The 22,035-nt window shown below is 36.4% G+C and overlaps 1 protein-coding gene across 5 annotated transcripts in view; it reads left to right on the top strand.

Annotated features, from left to right (window-relative positions):
• Positions 1-22,035, top strand: part of PCSK5 (proprotein convertase subtilisin/kexin type 5) — a 250,123-nt gene that overhangs the window by 163,498 nt on the left and 64,590 nt on the right. For 4 of the 5 annotated variants that reach the window (XM_032675833.1, XM_032675835.1, XM_032675834.1 and 1 more), the window contains 7 exons: positions 6,416-6,559; positions 8,561-8,663; positions 9,210-9,403; positions 10,592-10,676; positions 12,841-12,938; positions 13,382-13,511; positions 14,596-14,711. In XM_032675833.1, the coding sequence (XP_032531724.1) occupies positions 6,416-6,559; positions 8,561-8,663; positions 9,210-9,403; positions 10,592-10,676; positions 12,841-12,938; positions 13,382-13,511; positions 14,596-14,711 (870 nt within the window). Of the gene's footprint in view, positions 1-6,415; positions 6,560-8,560; positions 8,664-9,209; positions 9,404-10,591; positions 10,677-12,840; positions 12,939-13,381; positions 13,512-14,595; positions 14,712-16,521; positions 17,083-22,035 lie in introns of those variants that run through there. The other variant, XM_032675837.1, reaches the window with a different exon arrangement.

Raw genomic sequence — 22,035 nt, 5'->3', positions numbered from 1 at the left:
TCAGTATGAGCTCTTTGAAAGAAATGGAGACTGAGAGAAGTGATTTAAAAGAGGCTCGGGGAGTACATGCTTACTTATATTTGCTATATAAGGGATTATGAGAGATAAAGTTATGAGTGATAAGCATATACTTGCTTTTGGATTTACTGAAAAGTCAAACTTTAAAAACTATTTTGAATTAGGTATATTATACACAGACAAAAATGCCACTGTTTATGTATGAATAGTGAATATAATCCCTCCTTTGGAATCCCACATCAAAGTAGGTGGAAACCCTGTAATAAAAATATTCAAAGGTGAAATGTCATTTAAGCAAATAATCTAGATTAAAACAGTTTAAAGAGACGAATACTACTGATTTATTGGAAATCATTTATCACTAAATCTAAGTTAACACTCTGATTGGATTTCATGTCAGAATGTCATAACATTGAAAGTGGCAAATGTAGTTGATTACTGCTTCCTGATAAATAAAAACTAATTATAAGAATTGTGCTGTGAAATATATTTAAGATTACAATGACATTACCAATAAACTTAGTTTATAATTATTGTAGTTTAACCCCAGCTGACAAATAAGTACTATGCAACTGTTCGCTTACCACCCCCCATCCAGTGGGATAGGGAGGAGAATCAGAAAACAGTAAAACCTGTGGATTGAAATAAGAACAGTTTAATAATGGAAATAAAGTAAAATACAATCATAGTGATAATAATAATACTAATGATAATCCTAGTAATGAAAATGGAGATAAAAAAAGAGAGAGGGAAATAAACCACAAGAAAAACACATGATGCATAATACAGTTGTTTGCCACCCGCTGACAGATGCCAGACCCTGACTCCCATCATCATCTCCCAGCTATTTCCCCCCAGTTAACATACTGGACATGATATTCTGTGTTATGGAATATCCCTTTGACTACGTTATTTTATCTGTTGTGGCCATGCTTCCTTCCAGCTTCTTGTGCACCTGCTTCCTGGCAGATCATGGGAAACTGTAAAGTCCTTGAATTAAAGTCAGCACTAGTTAGCAACAGCTAAAACATCAGTGCGTTATCAGTGCTATTCTCCCTCTAAATCCAGAACACAGCACTGTACCGGCTTCTAGGAAATAAATTAACTCTATCCCAGCTGAAACCAGGACAATAATTCAGTGAAATAATTCAGTGAAATGAGGCATTCCATCTCAGGCAGCTAAATAAACTCACAAAGCAGTAAGTTTTCTGATTTCCTAAAAATAGATTCTGAATTCTAAAGACATAGATGTTAACTAGAAGTATTGGAAACTATAAAAATATATCTCTGTGAACTCATTAATAGAGGATATTGAAGTATGTTTGTTCTTAAGTTGGTAGGTTATTGGAAGTCATTAAAATTATTAAAATGAGCCTTGGTAAGTATAAGTACTTCTATTGTTTCTACTACACGAAAAAGCATACATAAACATTGACTAAAATGTGAACTGACGAGCTTAAAGGCTTTGAGTTTAAAATCAGAAAGTCTAGCATGCCATGTGCATGTAGTTGACTATTCTAGAAGAATGTTAGTTGTTTCAATTCTACTTTGACTGAGAAAGGCCCCTTAATGTTTCTGTCACCAGATACAGGGATGAAGTACTTTGGCTTCCTCTTTATTGAAATTTGGCTTGTTAAATTAATCATATTGGAAAGAAGCCTTTGTGTAGTTCACCTGTTCAAGGTAAATGTGCGTTTCTGGGAGGTCAGGGTGTCCAGTCACTCCTACAGATTACAGACTCAGTGGGACTATTTCCATCATGACTTAGAACAAACCAGGGCTCAGGAGGAATTCTAATGTATGATCACAGAATTGTCCAGTCTCCTTCCTATTCCAGTTAGTGCGTAGGCCAAATTCAATTGGCTTTATATGTTTCACTTTGGACAAAAATGAACCTACTCATTTCAAAATTATGACAAAATGGAAGTGCAGATTTTATGTGTCTTAGATGATTTTCTGTCTTAAAAAATCTTAGCACACAGATCAGTCTCACTCAACTGCTGTTGTTTAAATTGAATGAGAATTTTAGTTCTTTATTTCTACTCTGCTTTAGCTCTGTCATGTTCTGATAGCCAATCTCAACTTTTTAGGAAAGTTTTCTGTCTGACTTTTAAATCATCTTCTCTTATTGCCTGACTCAGTTGTCTGCATAAACTGATTTTAGTTTTTTTAGGATAGTAAACCAGCAGTCATAAGCCAAAAATTTTGAAATGCTTTTACATAATATGAGGCTAATAAGTCCCTAATGAAGACCAAGATAATGTATGATTTTCAAAATTGCTGAGCAGCGAACAACTTTTGGTCTGTGGTAACTATTTACACTATGGCTGGTGTTATTTAAGTGTTATCTGTATAGTCATGTGGTTAACTTTAGGCACAGCCTTTTGAAAATTCTGATTATCATCCCCTAGAGCTCTGGAAGGAAACACTAGCATTACCAGTATTTCGAATTTCACTTTATTACCTGTGATCACTTCTCACAATAGCTTTACAGTGGTGAAAGGTTCTTAGTGAAGTGATGTTAATTGCACCACTAAGGGAGAAGCAAAGTTTCCAGTACACTAAAAAGGGACACTCATTTAGAAAAGCAGCCATAGACTATGAGCAGAACTGTTCAGGGCTTCATGAGGAGGTGTGATGTTTGGGTTTTTTTTTAAATTTTCAGTGCTTTAGAATTTGACAGAGGGGAGCCATTAAGCAACAACTAAGTAGTTTAATTTTAACCAGATTACTAAAAAGAGACAAAAATTAATGTTTTTCAACTCCATCTTGCACTTTTTATTCCTGACACATGCAGGAACATCTCTAGTGTGAAGGACAAGTTAGGGTATCTCTTCACCTTTATGTGAAGCCAATAGTTCATCCAACAGGCATGAAGAAAAACCACAGAGCAACGCATTTCAGCTCTTCCCTTGTTTTCTCTTTCCTGGCACCCACCCTTCACTAAAAAAGAGGTAGCATGGAGCTATTTTGCAAATTTTTAATGTGGGCTATTCTCCAGACGTATTTTGCAGCCTTTTTACATCACCAGGACAGTCTCAAAGTGGCCAGCTACATTTCCAGCTTTACACTTCAAAGCCCATGCTGCACACTCCTGGTTTACATATGTAGTTGTATAGGTCTTTCCAATGTATTGGTTTCAATACTTTACATATATTCTTCTCAATGCTGCAGTGGCTAATCTCATGGAACTGCTTTCTTTTGCTCTGTAAGAACTAAAGCCTAAACATGCAAACCTTGAAGAAAAGACACAGTAAGGCCAGGGGATTTGGAGAAAGTAGACCTGCCCAACTAGGGTGTGTGGAGGAAGCTAATCTAAAAGAATCCTGCTAGAGAGCTTACTCTCTACTTTCTTTTAACTACAATGTGAAACACTGCTTGTGAGACTGTTTAGGTTTTTACATGCATTTGGATTTCATAAGATACGGTGTGTTTGTGAATTTACATCCTAGTTCATTATATACTGTCTAGTAATACATCCCCATCTTTCCAGAGCAGTGTTTGCTTTCTGCTGGAAGCTGTCTAGTAACTCTTCTGTTCAAAAAGATTTGGAAGTGCCTGTCGTATATTAGTGGTGGATAAACTCAGCTGTTTGGGCATTTTGGGATTAGTCTCCACACTGAACAGAACATGAAGTAAACAAAAGGTGCTTAAACACAATTTATGATGCCTCTCCAGTTTATCACATTTGATTTCTCCATCATACTTCTTTCTTGTTCATGTTCTATGCATGTGTTTGGTTAGCTATTGAAAGGTCTTATAATTAAGAGTTGCCTTTTTCATGTAATCAAACTGAGAACAAAGAGTCAATGTGTCATCATATCCCTGCACTGGCAAAGTGATGCCACATCTGTTACCTGTCAAGAAGTGCAGAGTGCAGTTCATAAAAGTAGTGCATATGATTTCTGCATTTAATTCTGTAGAGTTTATGGAGATGGACATGTGTTTACTGTGAAACATTGTGATATGCCCTTTCTCCTCTAGATACAATATGGTACCTTTGTTACACATACTAAATACAAGCAGGGTAAAGGATTATTCTAGCCAAACTAAATGATGGAATCAGCCAAAAATGGGGAAAGAAAGATTTTGGTCTAAATGTGCATACTTCATTTATTCATTATAAAAGTGTGCATGTCTGTAGGTGTACTTAGTTATTGAAATCATTTCGTTGTGCAAATTAAACCAACCCTGAGGCAAATTCTTTTCTTTGCTGGCTAGTCACATGAATTTTTCCCCTCTTTATTTACTGAACGAAGGCAGCTAATCTCCTGAGAGACCCTACATTATTCCCCTTACTGCCTTTTTTGCATTACATATACATTCAAAGCAACAATCCTTCCTACAGTAATGTTAGTACAAGACCTTCCATATGTGTAAAGTCCAGACACAGTACACTTAGGAGCATCTATGGTTATTTTCAGTGGGTTCTTGCAAATATTTTGACCAGTGTTCTGGAGGTAGTATGTAATCAACCCTTGGGAAGTTAGGTGAGCTTTGGCTCATAATCAAGACAAGGATGAAAAGATCTGAATAACATAGCAAAACACACATTTTTTGATTGCGCCCAGTATGTTATGGTTTACATGCTGTAGATGTGGGTTAAAAGACAGAAAGGACAGAGACTGGACATGGAGAAGCTCTATCTTTGAAAAGGCTGTAGAGATGACTGCATACTCGGTTAAAAATGAGCTCCCTATGTGACTTCTTGTCTAAAAGGAAAAGTGCCATTAAGGACCCAGCTGGATCTTTCTAAAGGACTTCAAGATGGAATTTGATTCCCACATGTCTATACAGGAAGAAAATACGTGATTTGGGTCTTTTTCATCAACTGAGGCTTTAAGACCTACATGTATGTGGATAGGAAAAAACAATTTGAAAATAAGGGTCATGCAGTTTTTACAGCCAAAGTAATTAGCCAGTAGTTTGACCACAGGTGTGGTAGACTCATCACAGGAGTTAATTTATTTAATTAAATGTCTCTCTAAAGAAAGTAATATTTTGATTCGGCTCTGAAAAGCTGGAAGCTACTGTGTGATACAACTGCTGTGTGATGTAGTCTCTGATCTGTAGTTTCTTCTCAATAACTGAATATGACATTTAGAAATTTTCTGTCATTTAGAAGGATTAAATTAGGTTGGCAAAAGACATGGAGATAACAGATTTCCGTCTTTAGCCCTAGTATAAACTATTTAAAACAATTGGTCTGTGATCTGTCAGGTAGTGGACTTATTGTTGCTTACTGCTTGAAGGATGCATGTAAAATCAGAGAGATGCATATTGTCTTTGTGATGCCAGTGGAGATTACCAGACAACATTGGGGAAGATAGAGAAAATCACGTGTAAAGTGATTCAAATTAATTTGGTTGCACAGATTGAAAAAGTCCAAGTGAATAATATTTCAAATTATTGAGTATCATTAAAATAAAATTTAATTGAATTTAATGTTACATGAATATTTATTTATTTTTTTTAGAAGAGTGATATCTCGATTATGTTTCTCATTAAATGATAGTTCTAAGGGAAGAGCGTTTTAACCCCAGAAGAGCCTCCAAAACAGGATCTTTCAAATTCAACTAGCTATCTCAACATGGATAAATATGAACAAGAGAATAGAATTATACCAAGCTTATTTCCACTTTTCGAGCCAGAATATGGGGTTTATGCATCATTACTTTATGAATTATTTCAGGCCTGAGTCCTTTTGCTCTTTCTCAAAATTAATTCACCAAGTAATGTAGATAGAAAGGTGGGAATTTGAAGTCTACCCTTTGCGTTCTGACTGCCTGAATTGATGACTTGATACACCTTTATCTTTTTATTCTTCCCCCAAAAAAAACTTATCAAAAAGCCAGATAATGCTTTGGACAGCCAAACAATTTTTTTCTTCATTTAAGTATTAAGAGGATAAAATGTTAGTGATGATCACAGACAATACAGTGACATATCTGCCAAATAACTGGGCCAAATAAATAAGAAATTATGCTGGTTTGTGGGGACACTGATTTTTTCCTTGGAGATTTTAAAAAAAGCTACTTCCTGTTTATCAAGTTGTGTCCTATAAGTCTGTGAAAAGTACTCTTATGTAACCCCTTTCTTAAGTCACAGTTCTGAATACAGCTACTTAGCTAAAAGATCTCAAATAATAAAGAATTACTGCACAATTAATAATGCTCTGAGGAGAAGGTGAAATCCAGATGCATGCAATGAAAATATAGTATAAAGATCTGATTGAAGAAAATATGCTTTCTCAGCATATAGTAAAACAAGTATTGCACTGAAGACACTTATTTGAAGAGCAATGTCATCTGTACCTACTCACAACATCATGCTTGAAAGTGATATATTTTTGTAAGACACAGTTCTGAAAGTAGATTTAAAAATACTTAACTTCCAGGCAAATTGAAAGAGTGGTCCTTAGTACTGTATGGAACATCCATCCAGCCTTACTCACCAAGAAATGATTTTCCGAAAGTGGAAAGAGTGCGCTCTAGTCCAGTGGAAGACCCTACAGAAGATTATGCGACAGACGACTATTCAGGTGTGTACATTCATTGGCTCTGATCAAGCATTTACTGAACACATAATAGGTTGAAGGATGACCTCAAAGTCTGCATATGTAAAATGTTCAGTGAATTGGATTCTTCACTGAAGACGAGAAGTATTTGTTTCACAATTTAAAGTTAGGTGTTTTCATTTTATCCTTATGAGTAAGCACAAAGTTATATATTAAGCTACTATGAAGAATGCAGTGTTTTGCATATAAGAATACAAAGCTATATATACATACATATGCACATATATGTGTATATATGTGTCTATATACATATATACATATATATACATATATGTGCATATGTATGTGGATATATATGCACATACATATATATACATATATGTGTATGTATATATATATATATATATGAAAAACATTAACTACTACATCTGTGTTGTTTCCCACTGATCCCTATAGAATTGTTTCAGCCTTAATAGTTTTAGATTTTTGGCACTGCAAAATAAGTCAAGTTGGCAGTTTCCCACATGTAATCCACCATTACATTCTCCTTCCACAGCATGTCAGTTCCACAGTCTCTGTTTTAGATGGAGAGCTGCAGTAGTCCTTATTTTAATAGGTGATGAAACACTACTATCTCTGCTGTAAAGGTCACTAACTTCTTAAGTTTTTATATGAAGCAAACTCGCTTTACTTCAAGTTTAGCTACTAGAAGAAATTTGAAGGTGACTGCCAAATTCATTTCATTCAAGAGAAAGCAGCGATCCTGAAAGTTATAACTTCACTCACAGGCATTGTTCTTCTGCATAAAGGGGGGAGTTGATGTTCTCTCCTCCCATAACAGGAAGCACAGAATCATAGAATATCTCAAGTTGGAATGACTTCATAACGATCATCAAGTCCAACATGAGTGTGGGTGAGATGGAAGCCTTGCTAATCAGCAAGTACTATGTGAGGCTTTTGCAGAGTGTAGCAAACAGAACATTGGGACCCTTGGTGTCTGGTTCATTGGGTCTTGGACCAGTTGTTACCCAGTTGGTAACCTGAGTAGCCACTGATCATTATGTCCATAATTTATGCTGACCTGCTTTTTATAAGTGATTTTGCTAACCATTCCTAATTATGATTTACAGAAGCCTTTGCATATTTCAAATAAAATGCAGAATTATTTGTTACCCCTTGAGAAAGCATCAGTTCAGATCCAGAAATAGTTTCTCTTTGATAAATTCTATAGAGGATACCCCACCTGCTAAAAATTATAAATCACTGTGAGTAAATACTAAGACCAGGATTGCCTGGTCTTTAGGTACTAAAAAGACTTTCTTTTCTTTTTTTCTTTTTTTTCTTTTTTTTTTTGGTGGAACTAAATTACTGTTTGGAATTCAAATCAAACAGGTGTTTCGGAAACTTCCCTGTCCGACCATCCAGGAACCACCCTGGCAGTCACACTCGCACCACCTGAGCTAGGGCCAAGGTCCCTTCACAGATGAACACACCACACTCACACAGTCAGACCAGGCTTCCATACTGGCTCGACACTAGGTTTCCCACAGCAGAGTCTTAGACTTCCTGATCCTTAAAATACTTCAATCTTGGTGTAACAACTAAATAACTAAATAACAGCTCGAGCTGGGTGCCTTTGAGGAGGGAGGACCCCTAACAAAGGAAACTCTGGGCTTTTATACTCTCACAGTTTATGCCCACAAAAAAGTCTCGAGGGCTCAGGTTCCTTGGCGCTTGCTGTGTCTCTGAGTGTCCAGTCACCTGTCCAGCACCACAAGTCCCCGTGCTCTCTGTTTTACAAAGGCTCAGCAGTTCACAGCTCTTGCCTGGGACCCCTGCCACCCAGAGCTCACTCTGCAGCTTGCACTGCAGTTTGAAAATCAAGCTACCTGTACTGAATGTATTCCTCAACACAGGGAAACAGAGTAATCGAATTTCTGCAATAAAATACCACGTTTCAAAGTTTGAGAAGTACTAAATGAGTACTTTATCCCTTTGTCCCTCTTTATTCTCGTTTTATTACAGGTCCCTGCAATGCAGAATGTAGTAAAGTAGGGTGTGATGGGCCAGGACCAGATCATTGTACTGACTGTCTTCACTATTACTACAAATCTAAGAACAACACAAGGTAACATGAAGAGAAAAAACACTTTACGTTATTGATTTCTTAGTGTATATCCTTACTTTCATTCCTCTTCTCTGCCGCAGTCATGGATAATTCATTTTCCACTGAATTTGAAAAATTTTCTTAGCTAAAGAAACCCTAACTAATCAGAATTCAAAGTACAGCTTTCGAACACCCTTCACTGATTATTTCCCCACCTCCTTTTTTTATTCATAAGAGGTTGTCTCTCTCTATATGTTTATATATATCACTAATAGCTACTACAGCTTCTGTGATGAAGTGAAAAAGACAAGAAATATAGATGGTCAAAAAAGATACTGTATGACTGTCTGACAGGGCATTTGCTAGTGAGATAGCGTATGCTGTAGGGAATTAAATGTGGGAAGAGGGATGTTGACACAATGCTTTGAAGGGTTACAGCTGGTAAACATGTGATCATTAGAAGAGCAAAAATGGTGAGAAATACTTCTGCTTTGCAGTCATGGTCCAGGAATGTGGTGGCAGGTTATTCCATTAACGACTCTGCCTTCTCTTCCCTGCTGTCTGCAGGATCTGTGTTTCAACCTGCCCACCTGGTCACTACAATGCAGACAAGAAACGATGTAAAAAATGCTCACCCAATTGTGAAACCTGTGTTGGAGGCCATAATGACCAGTGCATGACCTGTAAATCTGGCTACTACCTGAATGAAGTAACCAATAGCTGTATTACCAACTGCCCTGATGGGTTTTACCTGGATAAGAGTTAGTATTTCTTGTTGTTTTCGTATTGTGGGCTACAGAATTTGATCTGGGGAGGTTGCTGGAATACTTATGAGTAGGAAAAGTGTATGTTGATGTATCTCTCTCTTATTCTGTTCTTCTTATTATATTGTTACCAAGTGTGATCAAGAATCTCATGAAAAATGTTCCATTATTTTAAAAACCATGTTTAGTGGCAGGATATCTTTTCATCTGGGAGTGACTGGCAGTAACAGTAGCAGAATTGAGGCAAGTGACAGCCCAAGAGCAGTAATCCTTTGCTGTGATTGATACCTACCTTCAGCTTCCTCCTGTGATTGCCAAGAGACTGACCATGTTTAATTTCCAGCTTTGGCTAGCAAAAATACTTAGACATACATTTAAACCTGTGCTTAAAACTGCAGTGACTTTGATTATTTTTAGACACTCCTTAGAAGATAAATATGTTCTCAGGAGCTTTGTTCATCTGGGTGCCTAGCCTTTTGCTTTCTTGTCATGAAGCTGTGTGTTTATTTTCGAGAATTAGTATAAACAGGTCCTACCTTAATTTTTCTATTTTCACTAAGTGAGAACTACAGTAAAGGTAATTCCTTTCCACATAATTAAAATGGATAGATGAAAATTTAGGATTAAATGGGAAAATTGGGTTTTTCTTCTCAGAAAGGTACATGTCACTGAATCTCAAAAGACAGCAGGGCTGAAGAGATAGAGACATTTGTTAAAGGGAGCTCTTGAGATTAAAAGGTAGGTGTTAAGTAATTCATATATTTACTTTGTTAAGCTGAGATCTGTTTATACAGGTATGTCTCTTAACATGAAATCAGGAAGAGGACAGACTGCCTGCAGGACAGCCCCTTGAACACATGGCATATCATTACTGCATATCACTGCTATATGAGAAGATTATTTAAGTCCATATTATAAATTGTGAATGTAAATTTAAAATATTTAGGAAACTTTATAATGACCTTAAAACATATTTTTCTTAGAGTGCAGCTGTTAGTTCAGATGTATAGAAATACAGTAAACCATTCAATGTTTGATGGAAAAAGGTAATGCTAGGCAGAATTTAGCTACTTCAGTCTAGCTTGATGATGTCAAATTAGAAAGCAGTAGGTCATGCAATAATATATTCATACAGTTTTATCAGACAAAACTGATCAAGGCTTTCTGGGCTTTTTTCTTTTGTAGATAAGATTGTTTGTCGAAAATGTAGTGAAAACTGTAAGACCTGCGTTGAATTCCAAATCTGCACAGAATGCAGACATGGCCTAAGGTAAGTAAATTATGGATGTCACTAAACATAATACCAGAAGAGGTATACAAGGCTGTGGATACACAAGGAAGAACATCTGATAGCTATTTAACCTTGATGGCCTTTATGTCAACTGTTACAATGCTGTTTAGTGTGTCATATCATATTTTCTTGTGTGCCAGTTTGGCTAACAACTGATTTTTAGAAGGCCTTTCATTTCAGATAACATAAAAGTCACAGTCTTGTGGAAAGCTGGCTTCTTTACATTTTTGACCTACAGTATGTCAGTGCAGGATTATTTTAGAGGTAGAGCTCATGAATTATAGTAATTTTTCTAATTCGTTCATGTGGTAGTCAGAAATTATTTTCTTATCTTTATTGTATTTCTTCTTATATCCAATCATTCGCTTATCTCAAGTATCTCAGGCTCAATTCTGTACTGTATAGTGTTCACATATTTTAAACAGTAGTGGAGATTTTTTTTCTTAATAGGGGAACTTAATCATTCTTGAAAATGATAGGTAAAAGCTACAAAACAGCAGTACATATTTCAAGCTTCTTTATGAATGAATGACCTTTTGATCCAAGCAGCAAAAGTCAAAAATCTTGCAACATCATGACAGAATGTATGCTGGCTTAGTGCCACAAAAAAATATGAAGTCAGTATTCAGTATGTATAGGATATTCTTTCAGAATATGAGCCTTGTGTTAACGTTTTAACACCAAGGTTTTAGCCCCCAGTAAAGTGGATTTTCATGTCTTAATAAAAGCTCAGGTTTTTTTCTAGAACATCAATAGCTGGATTTCTTTATTGAAATTGAAATACAAAAAAAAAAAAAAATCAAAAGAACCCAACCTTCATGTTTTCTTGGGCAATATTAGCAAACTGAGGGTAAATTTTGGTAGCATTTTTAAAAAACACCATCTGTGTGGATGATAAATGGAACCTTGCAGGACATGCATTTCGTACTGCATAGTTCTTCAGATCTTTCAGCATTTTCTTGGCAGAGTTATCAATGGGCAGAACCTTCTTTGAGTGGGTCTTGAGAGGCCTGGATTCCAGTGTTGCTCCATTACTGGACCACTAAATAAACCTGGGCAAATTATTAGTTTTCCCATCTGTAAAAACATGATAATGCTGTGTGCCTTGTAAAGCTGTTTGAGGTGTATGACTGAGGAAAAATAACAGGAAAGCAAGAGTTGTTAGTTCTGTTGAATTGCTGGTTTGCTTTCTAAACTGGGACTGTGTAGACTCTTGAAAATTTCCAGTGGTGCTGAGCATACCTGACTTTTGCTGGATCCAGTCTGTAGAACATGTTAGCACTCAGGGTGATAAACCCCAGAGCTGAAGAGCATTTTTAGAGAAAGTGTTAAATTGGATGAACACTGGAGTTCCACAGAAGATGGTAAACATGGCAGAGAAGTCCTAGTTTAAAAAATAAATAAATTTTAAAAAACAAACCCCAAACCAACAAACTGTTATAGGCACCTTATAACACAAAAGCAATAAACAGTCCTTAGATGAATGCATGAAAGTGTGACTCTCTGTGCTATTTCTTTTCCTTCTCTTACTTTTGTGCTCTTTCATAAGTGTCTGCAGGCAGAATACCTCCAGCTGTAATCTTGACAAATCTCACAAGACACACAGAACTGGCATTCAGTTAGGAGGTTTAAAGGGAAACTACTGTTGCAGAGATTGTGATTTCTTTCACTATGATTGTGTTCTTAACCTGTGCTGTGGCATAGTATCAGGAGATCCTGGTGGTCTTTCAGAGAAGCATGAGAGAGAAGTATTAACAAGTCCCTTAGCATTTTTTTTAATACAGTGATGCTGACCCTTTACCAAATTCCTCATGGATAATTACATTTTACATGCCTGAATTTTTAGTGGGTTTTGTCATTGTTCATGTTTTGTCTGTCCCCTGTTACTTAGTAGTATTTACAAGGACTTTGTAAACAACTTCTGTATTTCCCCATGGGCAAAACTGCTTTTCATTCCCACTTGAAGTGATTGATGTCTCTAAATTTATAAAATATGACCAATGAAGGAAGGTGATGAATCGGAATATGTGGATTTTTCTTTGATTAAAAGAAAAATCATGCACTACTGGATTGTGCATGATCTTGTTGTCATCTGTTGCTGTTATCTGCCCAAACACTGTGCATTTTTTCCTTTTTACAATAGCTTGCATGGCACTAAATGTGCTATCCGCTGTGAAGAAGGAAAATACCATAATGGCAAAGAATGTGAAGCATGCCACCGTTCTTGTGCAACATGTGCAGGTACCCCATCATCTGTGTAATTTTCTTTCCTGTAGGATTTTAGCTCTGATTTTATTCCACTCTATTGCAGTTACAGTATAAAAAGTGATTGTATGTATGTGAACACTTCATTCTCTTGGTAGCTTTTTAATATATTTTAATATGATAAACTTGTTTTGGCTAGCATGGAAATCAAGGTTTTTAATTTAAAGAGTTTATACAATCTTTTTTTGATTGGTTGGGTTTTTTAGATTTTTTTAAATCTTTCTTTTTTTAAATCTTTCTTTTTTTAAATTTTGATAGAGCTTATTATGATTTACCATAATGCCCTCCATTTGCTAGATTTTGTAGGAGCTTTAGAACTACAAAGACTCATTTATTTCAGGAAAAGGTACACTAAAATTATGTAATGCTGTTTATTCTAACAACGTACATGCATTCTAACAATTTCTCTGTGGTCTAAGGTGCTGGAGTAGATGCCTGTATAAACTGCACACAGGGTTATTTTATGGAAGATGGAAGATGTGTGCAGTCCTGTAGTAGTGGTTATTACCTTGATCACTCTACTGAAAGTGGATACAAAAGCTGCAAAAGGTATGATCAGTGGCTAATGTATCTGAAGTTTGGCAGCATAGTAGCTATTACACTGTTGAAAAAGATAATATTTATGAGAAGATAAAATACTGTTGACTTCAAAAGTAGAAAAAAATATATTGCATGCTAAGCAGGTGACGGAAAAGCTATTATTATTATTATTGTTACTATTATTGTTGTTGTTGTTATTGTTATTTATTTTAATCTGATTTATATTCATATAGGTCTTCTGAAAGTATTTTTTCTTATAAAGTGTGACTTTACTTTTCTTGTAAAGTTTTCTTTAAAGTGTGACCTTCAGTTTAAACAGTCTGCAGTGAAAAAGTATAAAATTTACAAATCTGACAGAGGATCTGCATTTCTTAGTAGCAAACAAAAATAGTCAAACTAGGGGCTTTTTAATTGCAAGTTAATTACTATTTATAAAGACCATTTTAGTTCTTACACTACGTATTCACAAATATAGCAGAAATATATTTCTGAAGTACTGTCCAGGATAGCTTATCTGACTCAGTGTACAAAAGGCTGGAGAAATCTTGGACAAAGTTGTGCTGTGTAAGGAAGGGATTTTTTTTTTTATTCCATTCTTCATTAAACAAATATCGGTTGTTGACTCACTTTGAATTCGGGGTGGGGAGGGAGTCACCATGTGTTTAAGTATATTCCACACAAAAAAAATAATCAAAATGCAATGAAAATACAATGGAGTCAGGTGATGAAAGGACTGGGCAGCACGTCAGTCATTCTATCCTGCAGCTTTCCTCATGCCTTTTTGACGCGTGTATGCACGATCAGTTTAATACTTTTCATTGATTATTTCTGCATAGTTCCAAAACAGTAGAATAATGCAGCTATTCAGTAAATAGAAAGAATATTCAACTTTTGAATAGAAAGTTGATGGAAAGACGCAGGACTGGGTTGCAGGGGTAGCTAATTTTATATTATCATAATTATTAGTAGTAGCAATATTGTAGCACCTGATAGCTCTAGAAACAGCAAACAATCCTTTTCAATACAGAAAAGGTATCTAGAAACTCTTGTATTTGGTGGGGCTGGAAGACCAACTGCTGCCATTGTCTTTCAGATGCGATGCCAGCTGTTTGGATTGTAGTGGTCAAGGAGATAGAAACTGTACAAGCTGTCCAAGTGGCTATAACCTAGACACTGGTGCTTGTGTGATGGGAACAGTATGCAAGGATGGTAAGTGCTATTCTCTGCAAAGATCCATTTTACCACTGCCAGCTTCTTCTTTTATGTGTATTGGTCTATATAATATATGTGTATTGGGTTGGTTTGGTCTGTTTCTTTTCTTCTCTGAGTGTTGGTTTAAAGTCTAAGTTACATTTTTTAAGTTTTTCAGGTGTATGAAAAGGAGAATACTACATTTGCATGTAGATTAGTCACATCCACTTTACCGGAATTTTCCAAACATCATTTTTTCCCCCTGCCAACAACCTATTTTTCCTTCCTTATTTTTTTCAAAGCCAATGCTTTCAACAGATTTTTATATGAAGACCCTAGAGTAGTATTAATTTTACTATTACATTTATCTATTTCACCACTTTCGCTGTGAAAATGCTGGTAAGTAAAAATGATTTAAAGTGCCTGCAGTATTGTTTGAATTGTGTGAAAGGGTGAGAACAAAAGAATTCTGAAATAGGAAGCATGCAATTTAGAGTGATTTCAACTTCCTCCAAATTCTTTGTGCCAACCAAGGTAGCATTCTTATTGCATATGATTGGCATAATTATTCACTAATATTCATTCCTTTTAAATGTCACAATTACAGAGACACTTAGATAACATTGTGCTTCCCTGAAGATGTTACTGTGTGAATTACTTGTAGATAGAACCCACTAAGTGCAATCCAACAGGAAAATCACACCAGAACAAAGTCCAAGAAGATATGTGACATCAGACATAGTAAAAGTTAACAGTGACTCTTGGGTCCAGCTTGCTTCCACTGGATTTAGTGAGGGTTTTACCAAAGACTTGAAAAGAAAAAAGAAAGGGCACAGGTGAGAGTCTTCTTTCTGTGGACCCTCACAGTTCCTGTTGGAATTTAGTCCTTCAAACTTTGAAAATACCCTGTCCGTTGTAAAGTTACATTACAGGTACTGGTAAATTAGTCATGAGACTTTTTCACATCAGCAGATTGGAAGAGTCATTGTAATCTAGAGCAATTCCAGAAGTAGCCAGATATAGACAGACAAATGAAGAAGAAGCGTAATGCTAATTTTGAATAACAGTGGTCTCAGTATGGTATTGCAATTGATTTCTACAATGCAAACATTTGAGATACCAGCTTGGTCTTTATTATGGCTGGATAAATCCATCTTCGTTTATACGCATGCAAATTCAGTCACATATACGTGAAGTTGCCCAAGACCCCATCTCAGTACTGTCTCTACCATTCTTCCCAATGCAGCTCTCATGAGAGCAACACATTGCTTTACTGGCCTTCAGACAATTGCAGTGCACTATGCTGGATCACACCACACACCATGTGTTCTCAACAGTGTAGGAGAGCTAAGGAAAATCAGAAGCATTTTTTTTTCCTGTTAATTTACAAAGCAGAGAGGGTCTCATTACAATCAAGCACTGGTTACTAGTTTAACTCACTTTACAGGATTTGTATTTCTGTTGACAATGTTTTACTCTTTTTCTGTGGTTTGATTGTTTTATTCTTTTGATTCATAAAAATTGAGAACAAATTCCTTTGCTGTAAATATCACTGTTTTCTAATTATTCTCTTTCTAATCTTTTTTTCCTTTTCACAAATGGATACAAATCATTCCCTGTCGGACCACACAATACCTCTCCCTGAAAAAAAAAATGCTGTTGACTGGAATTCCTTTTGATGGACCAAATTTCCTATTTGCTACCTGCTCTTGAATGGTCTCTTCAACCAAATCTGCCTGTCTGACCAATTAAACCTTCCTCCATTGTACACGCCATGCTCTCCAAATCTTCAACCTCTCCTCCTTCTCTTGCTGCTACCCTCTGGAAGCCACGGAAGAGTCCTGGGCCGAGGGAGGATTCTGTATGCTGGTGAAAAAGAACAATCTCTGCCAGCGGAAAGTGCTTCAGCAATTGTGTTGCAGAACATGTAAACAAAAGGGGTAAAATGACACCTCCCAGCATCCTCCTGCTCCTATAGACTTATAGATTAATCCATATTATTGAAAAACGAAAAAAGGAAAAAAGGAAAAAAAAAAAGGAAAGAAAGAAAACCACGTTTCTCTCTCTCCCTCTTCTTTGTCTGGGGAGATGGTGAACTGTTTGTTGGAACTTAAATGGAAAAACTACAACACACCTACCTTTCATAACTGGGTGTCTAGAGCAGAGCATCCAGGATCGCAGAGTCAGTATTGTGTGACCAAAGCATCTGATGCCAAAATTAACATTTAACTCTTGATTTGATTTCCTGTCAACCTTAGGATTATTCCTGTTTTTTGAAAGTCCTTTTTCTTCCCTTTTTTTCCTGCTGCTTTCCACTTCAAGATGTTTAAAGAGTGTTTCAAGAATACAACACGAGTTTACATGGATTAAAACTAAACAATACAAAAAAGTTTGCATTAGTCTTTTTTTGTGCAGTGTGTATTGACAGGGGGAACTTGAGTTCCTGAGGGGATCAGAAACATCATTAGTGCAGGACTAAGTTCTGCCCCTTTTGTAATAGTATTTTAAAAAATGAAAAGTGAACATTTCTGAACACATTTCTTTCTTGCTTCCTCTGCTGTATGCTGGTTTTTTTTATCATATGCAGTATGTATATATGTTTGCCCAAAATGGGGTTTTGGTCATATAGATTTCAGTTTTAGACAGCTAGCTTATTAACAGATACGCTAGGATTTTTATTTTATTTTTTTAAATTGTCAAAGTTATTTCAAACAAACTTAAAAAAAGTTGTTCCTGTAGTGGACAAGTTTAGGAGATACTACTTCTCTTGATTTGCGTAAGTGAGAGTAATGTATATGCTCAGAAGTCAGAAAACATTGCTGTCATGTAAGAAGTATTCATAAATTATTTTTGTCTTGTAATGTTCATTTAAAAAAAGGGGATATTATCATACAGATATGTGGAACTATTTCGTAGTGCCCATATGTAAATGCCAGTGTGACTGTGTGTGACAGGATGTGTTTACAGGACTGAATTTATAATTGTGCCAAATACAACTCCAGGTATAATTGCATAAAGGACAGTAAACCAGTGGTTCTCTTGGTGTCATGATGGGCCTGAATCTGCTTTAACTGCTCACAATAGAAATTTCAGCAGGAATAGTCCTCGTGAGGCCAATGAAGTTACCTCACTGTAAAATGGTCCTGGGTGATGAGAGAAGTGGCCCAGCCTCACTCTTTCCTACCCAGGCGCATGGCTGCCAGTACAAATTTCTGTTTAATATATCTTCATCAGCTTCACTCAGCATACAGTTCAAAAGACAGTCATTTCACAGGAAACAGAAAATTGAACTTCAAAGATACTGTTTACAGGGGATAATACTTAAAACATACAAAGTGTCTTTTTCAGCATTCCAGGACATACAAACAGAGAATGGATTGAATCTAAGAACGTAAATCTTGGAAAATAAAGGGGATAAAAAATTATCAAAAATTATTGTGGAAGCTTTACAAATGAATGGATACAAACTTCTGTAGGTAATGTCCTCTTTAGCAGGGAGCAGGTAAACTATTACAACCTGGTTTAGTATGACAGGGGGCAGTCAGGCTCCTTTGGTGCCCATTACAAATTTCCAGATAAACATTCAAATTTGTGCTAGTTTAACTACTAGTCTGTTGCTGCCTCATTTCTCAGTATAACATGTTTAACTAGAACATAATGCTTTCAAAGTTTAAGTTAATATTATATATATTATATATAAATATATATTCATTATTGAGATTTAATTATGTAATGGATTGTAAAGAATTTTTTTGGATACTTACAAATGTCTCTAACACTATTATAGAGAAGAAATTAATAACTTTGTTTTCTTTAAAAAATCTGACACATTGTTTTAATCAAATTCATTTTTACTGAAAAAATACTGTACATGTGTAAAATGTTCAGTTGTTATTTGTAAAATAGGGTAGTTCTGTTGTAATTGATAATGGCCAAAATCAATGTTATTCCATATTTTATTTTTTCTATTAAATTAACCTAAATTCCTCTTCTTTTGGTCTGGAAAAACATGTTGATCTGTATGTTAAATATCTTTGTTGAAAGTCATAGGTAGCTCTGTGGTATAGAGTATTTAGGTTTCACACACAAGTCATTGAAACAAATTCAGACGTTGAAGGTGTTTAATTTTATAACAGATATTTTTTGTTTTGTTTAAGTGATGGGATTTATGGTTGCACCTGTGTCTGTTTTATGTGGAGAACACGTTTTGCATAGTATCAGTAGAGCCGTGTCTGAACCCTAGTGTATAACAATGTTGAGTTCCTCTGATCTGTAAGAGTTTATGATGGGTCTAATCTCTTGCATGCTTAGGATTAAAAAGCATAATTTGTAACTGTCTGTTGGCTCAGACAGTTTAGAAGGAAGGTTTCATCTTTACAGTCATGCATGGCCATTTGTACAGTGTCATATTGAGGTCTGTTCATGTGCCAGTGCTCACAACCAGTACACCTCAGAACACAGCCACTGACTACCACTTGAGAACTGTGGGCTGTCTGTCCTTGCCAGACCAAAAGGACTGGCTCCCAGTAGCCTCATTTGTTACCCCTGCAAGGTGAGATCCTTCATTGGCCTTAGCTGATGCTCTGGTTCATTTACCACTTAGTCCCACAGCCTGAGTGGAGACTAAAGTGGCAACTAATCCAAGAAGTCATGTATTCAGATGGTGTTTTAATCACATCCAATGAGGCCATATAAAGAATTTCCTGTAAAATACCACCACCTTTTGGCCTCAGACATCTCATTGTCCCTGACCAGTTTTGACCTGGTGTCAAAAAAAGGAGTTAGGTAATCATTCTGAGTTTCCCAGTCAGTCCCCAAAAGCAAGCATATGTGGAACGGCACATTTTTAGCAGAAGTTTGGTAAGACCACACCTGGAAAAAAGGTTGGCCTAACCCTTACAGCAATGCCATATGAAGATCTGCTTCTTTCAGCTCCCACCCTACCTTCATCTTCCAACTGGCATGAGAAATTCAGTCAAACATGGTGTCTTTTATTGTCAAGACTTTGTCCAAGTCTTTGGATAGGAAATGCACAAATAGTGATAATAAACTTTTTATAAGTCTGCTCCAGAGGTTTTATCTACAGATGTTGAGCAAACAAGTAAGCAAACATGAGTTTTAGGCTGAAAACCAGTGCTTTCTGGTGCCAGCTCAGACTCCGATCATTTTTATTTGTTATGCCTTAATAGCTGTGGTCAGATACAAGCAAAATTTGTAAGCAGCACTGTAGTTAGTTTTTGTACCAGAGGATTGCTGCAGAAGCAGGTTTGCAATTGAAAGAAGTTAGTTTGTTCCCAGCTGCAGAGTTTTCTTAAGTGATCAATCCTCCCTGTCTGATTCAGGGATGAGTAGTTTGGAGTGTTCAGGGTTTGACACTGTTGTTGATGTGTGGAACAGATATGGACCATTTTAGAAAAGTCAGAAGCTGCTAAGCATGAACAAAATAATACTTTGTGTCTAAAAAGACGTAAAGTGGATTGCATCAGATTAAACCTTTCCACTGATTTCTCTTTATTTATATCACAAGTCAAAAAACAAGGACAAATTGAAGATTCTGTTATAGTTAAAACATGATATTTTCCAGTTCATGTTTGTTTAGGAGAATCTTTGATTTAAATGGAAAACTAAACACCCATCTAGACCTGTTCTTTACTAAAAGTCTCAAAGATTTTTAGTAAAGACAGCTAGGGTCAAAAAAACCCCAAAAACCTCATACATGTGCTAACAAAAGTTTAGCATGCCCCAGACCTGCAGAACAGCCTGCAGAAGCTTGTTGGGTGAGGGTGTCATTTTATAATATGTGTTTCTTTCCATTTCTGCAGTGAAGTTACAACCTTCCTTTCTTTTTAGCTGCAGCTCTCCACCTCAGGTACACATCAGTGTTGTGGGATCAGATACCTGCCAGAATAGGTCAGTGGAAGCGTTATGCTTCTGAGCAGTAGCTCATGCCTCTTGACTTAGCCCTTGCCTACCCACACACCGCTATCCACTGGCACTCCCTGCCTCTTTCTGGAAAGGCTTTGCAAACCTTCCGTTCGTAAAGCACACTATTTTCTAATAAAGATTTCCCTATGAGACCCAGACTATCCCAATCTTTATTGGTATTACAACTTTCCAATGTTGTGTCAAATTCCCAAGCAATCCTTGCAACTGAATATATTGTGTAATATATTCACAAGCAGACTTCTGCTTGTTCCACATTGTCAGATAATATGAGGTAGGAACAGTAGGAGCCTTGAAGGTGAGTAGACCTTTATACAGAGGCACTAGAGCTGACTGCAGCAATTACACCCATCACTAAATACAACTTCCAACTGTCGATGACCAAGTTAATCCTCTTAATAGCAATCTGTTGCTTTTTAATGAAAATAATTAACTGAATGATGGTCAGAAGGCCTGTTATAAATTCAAAGACATTTAAGAGATTGCTTGTATGAGTCAAAGCTTTTTAGTTGCAGTCCAACTCACCAAACAGTAACTTGTCTGTGATCCATTACCATGCCTTATATTTATATTGGATATGCCATTGTCATGGCAGTGGTACAGAATGAACTAAGAAAAGTTCTGCCATTAGATGTTTGTGCAAGATACGTTACGCAAGCATTAAAAATGTTTTACAGCATACAAAGAAAAATCCTAGTCAAGTTTTCATCGAAAAGGAACTCACACCCGACAACTTGGATGACCTGGTTCAGATTATAGAGCTGAAATTGCATTTTCTTATGAACATTTTCTTTAGCAGGGGAAAAATATCTGTTAGGCATAATTTTAATTACTTGTCTTACTTAAACTATTCTGTGAGATTTCAATTTCTGATTGAAATAATTGATTATCTGATTATTTAAAACCTGTCCTGAGAGTCTGTTGGGGCTTAAATCCCCCTCATTAGCAAGGACTAAAAAGTCATGAGTAGCAACATAGTGTCCCTAAGAATGAGCTAAGGCTCTGAACCTGTTTGTTAGCACTGCGTCCAACCCTTGAAGTGCAACCAACACCCACGTTTCCACCATTGGTTCTACCGATGAGGAAAGAGGATTCAGATCTATCATAGGCCTCAGACATTTCTGTGATGTCTCAGAGCACAGTAATATTGGGTCTCACTAGAAAAACTGTTCTGAAATCCTCAGGATAGAGCCAGAGAGATTGCAATAATATTCACCTGCTGTGCGAGTGTAGCAGACACCACCACAGAGTTAATATTTCATAGCCAAGCTATGGTTGAAATGATCCTGAAGGACTTCCTTTCTGGATTAAAAAGCAATGTTTTACATCATAAAAAGAGCCAGGTTTCACTTCTAGAATGGGAATTGTGGTCAAAGGAAAACATATTATGGTGAGGAGG

The sequence above is a fragment of the Chiroxiphia lanceolata genome, chromosome Z (genome assembly GCF_009829145.1).
Source record: "Chiroxiphia lanceolata isolate bChiLan1 chromosome Z, bChiLan1.pri, whole genome shotgun sequence".
Classification (NCBI taxonomy): Eukaryota; Metazoa; Chordata; class Aves; order Passeriformes; family Pipridae; genus Chiroxiphia; species Chiroxiphia lanceolata.
The sequence above is the reverse complement of the archived record's forward strand: the minus strand, read 5'-3'. Positions and strand labels throughout refer to the sequence as shown.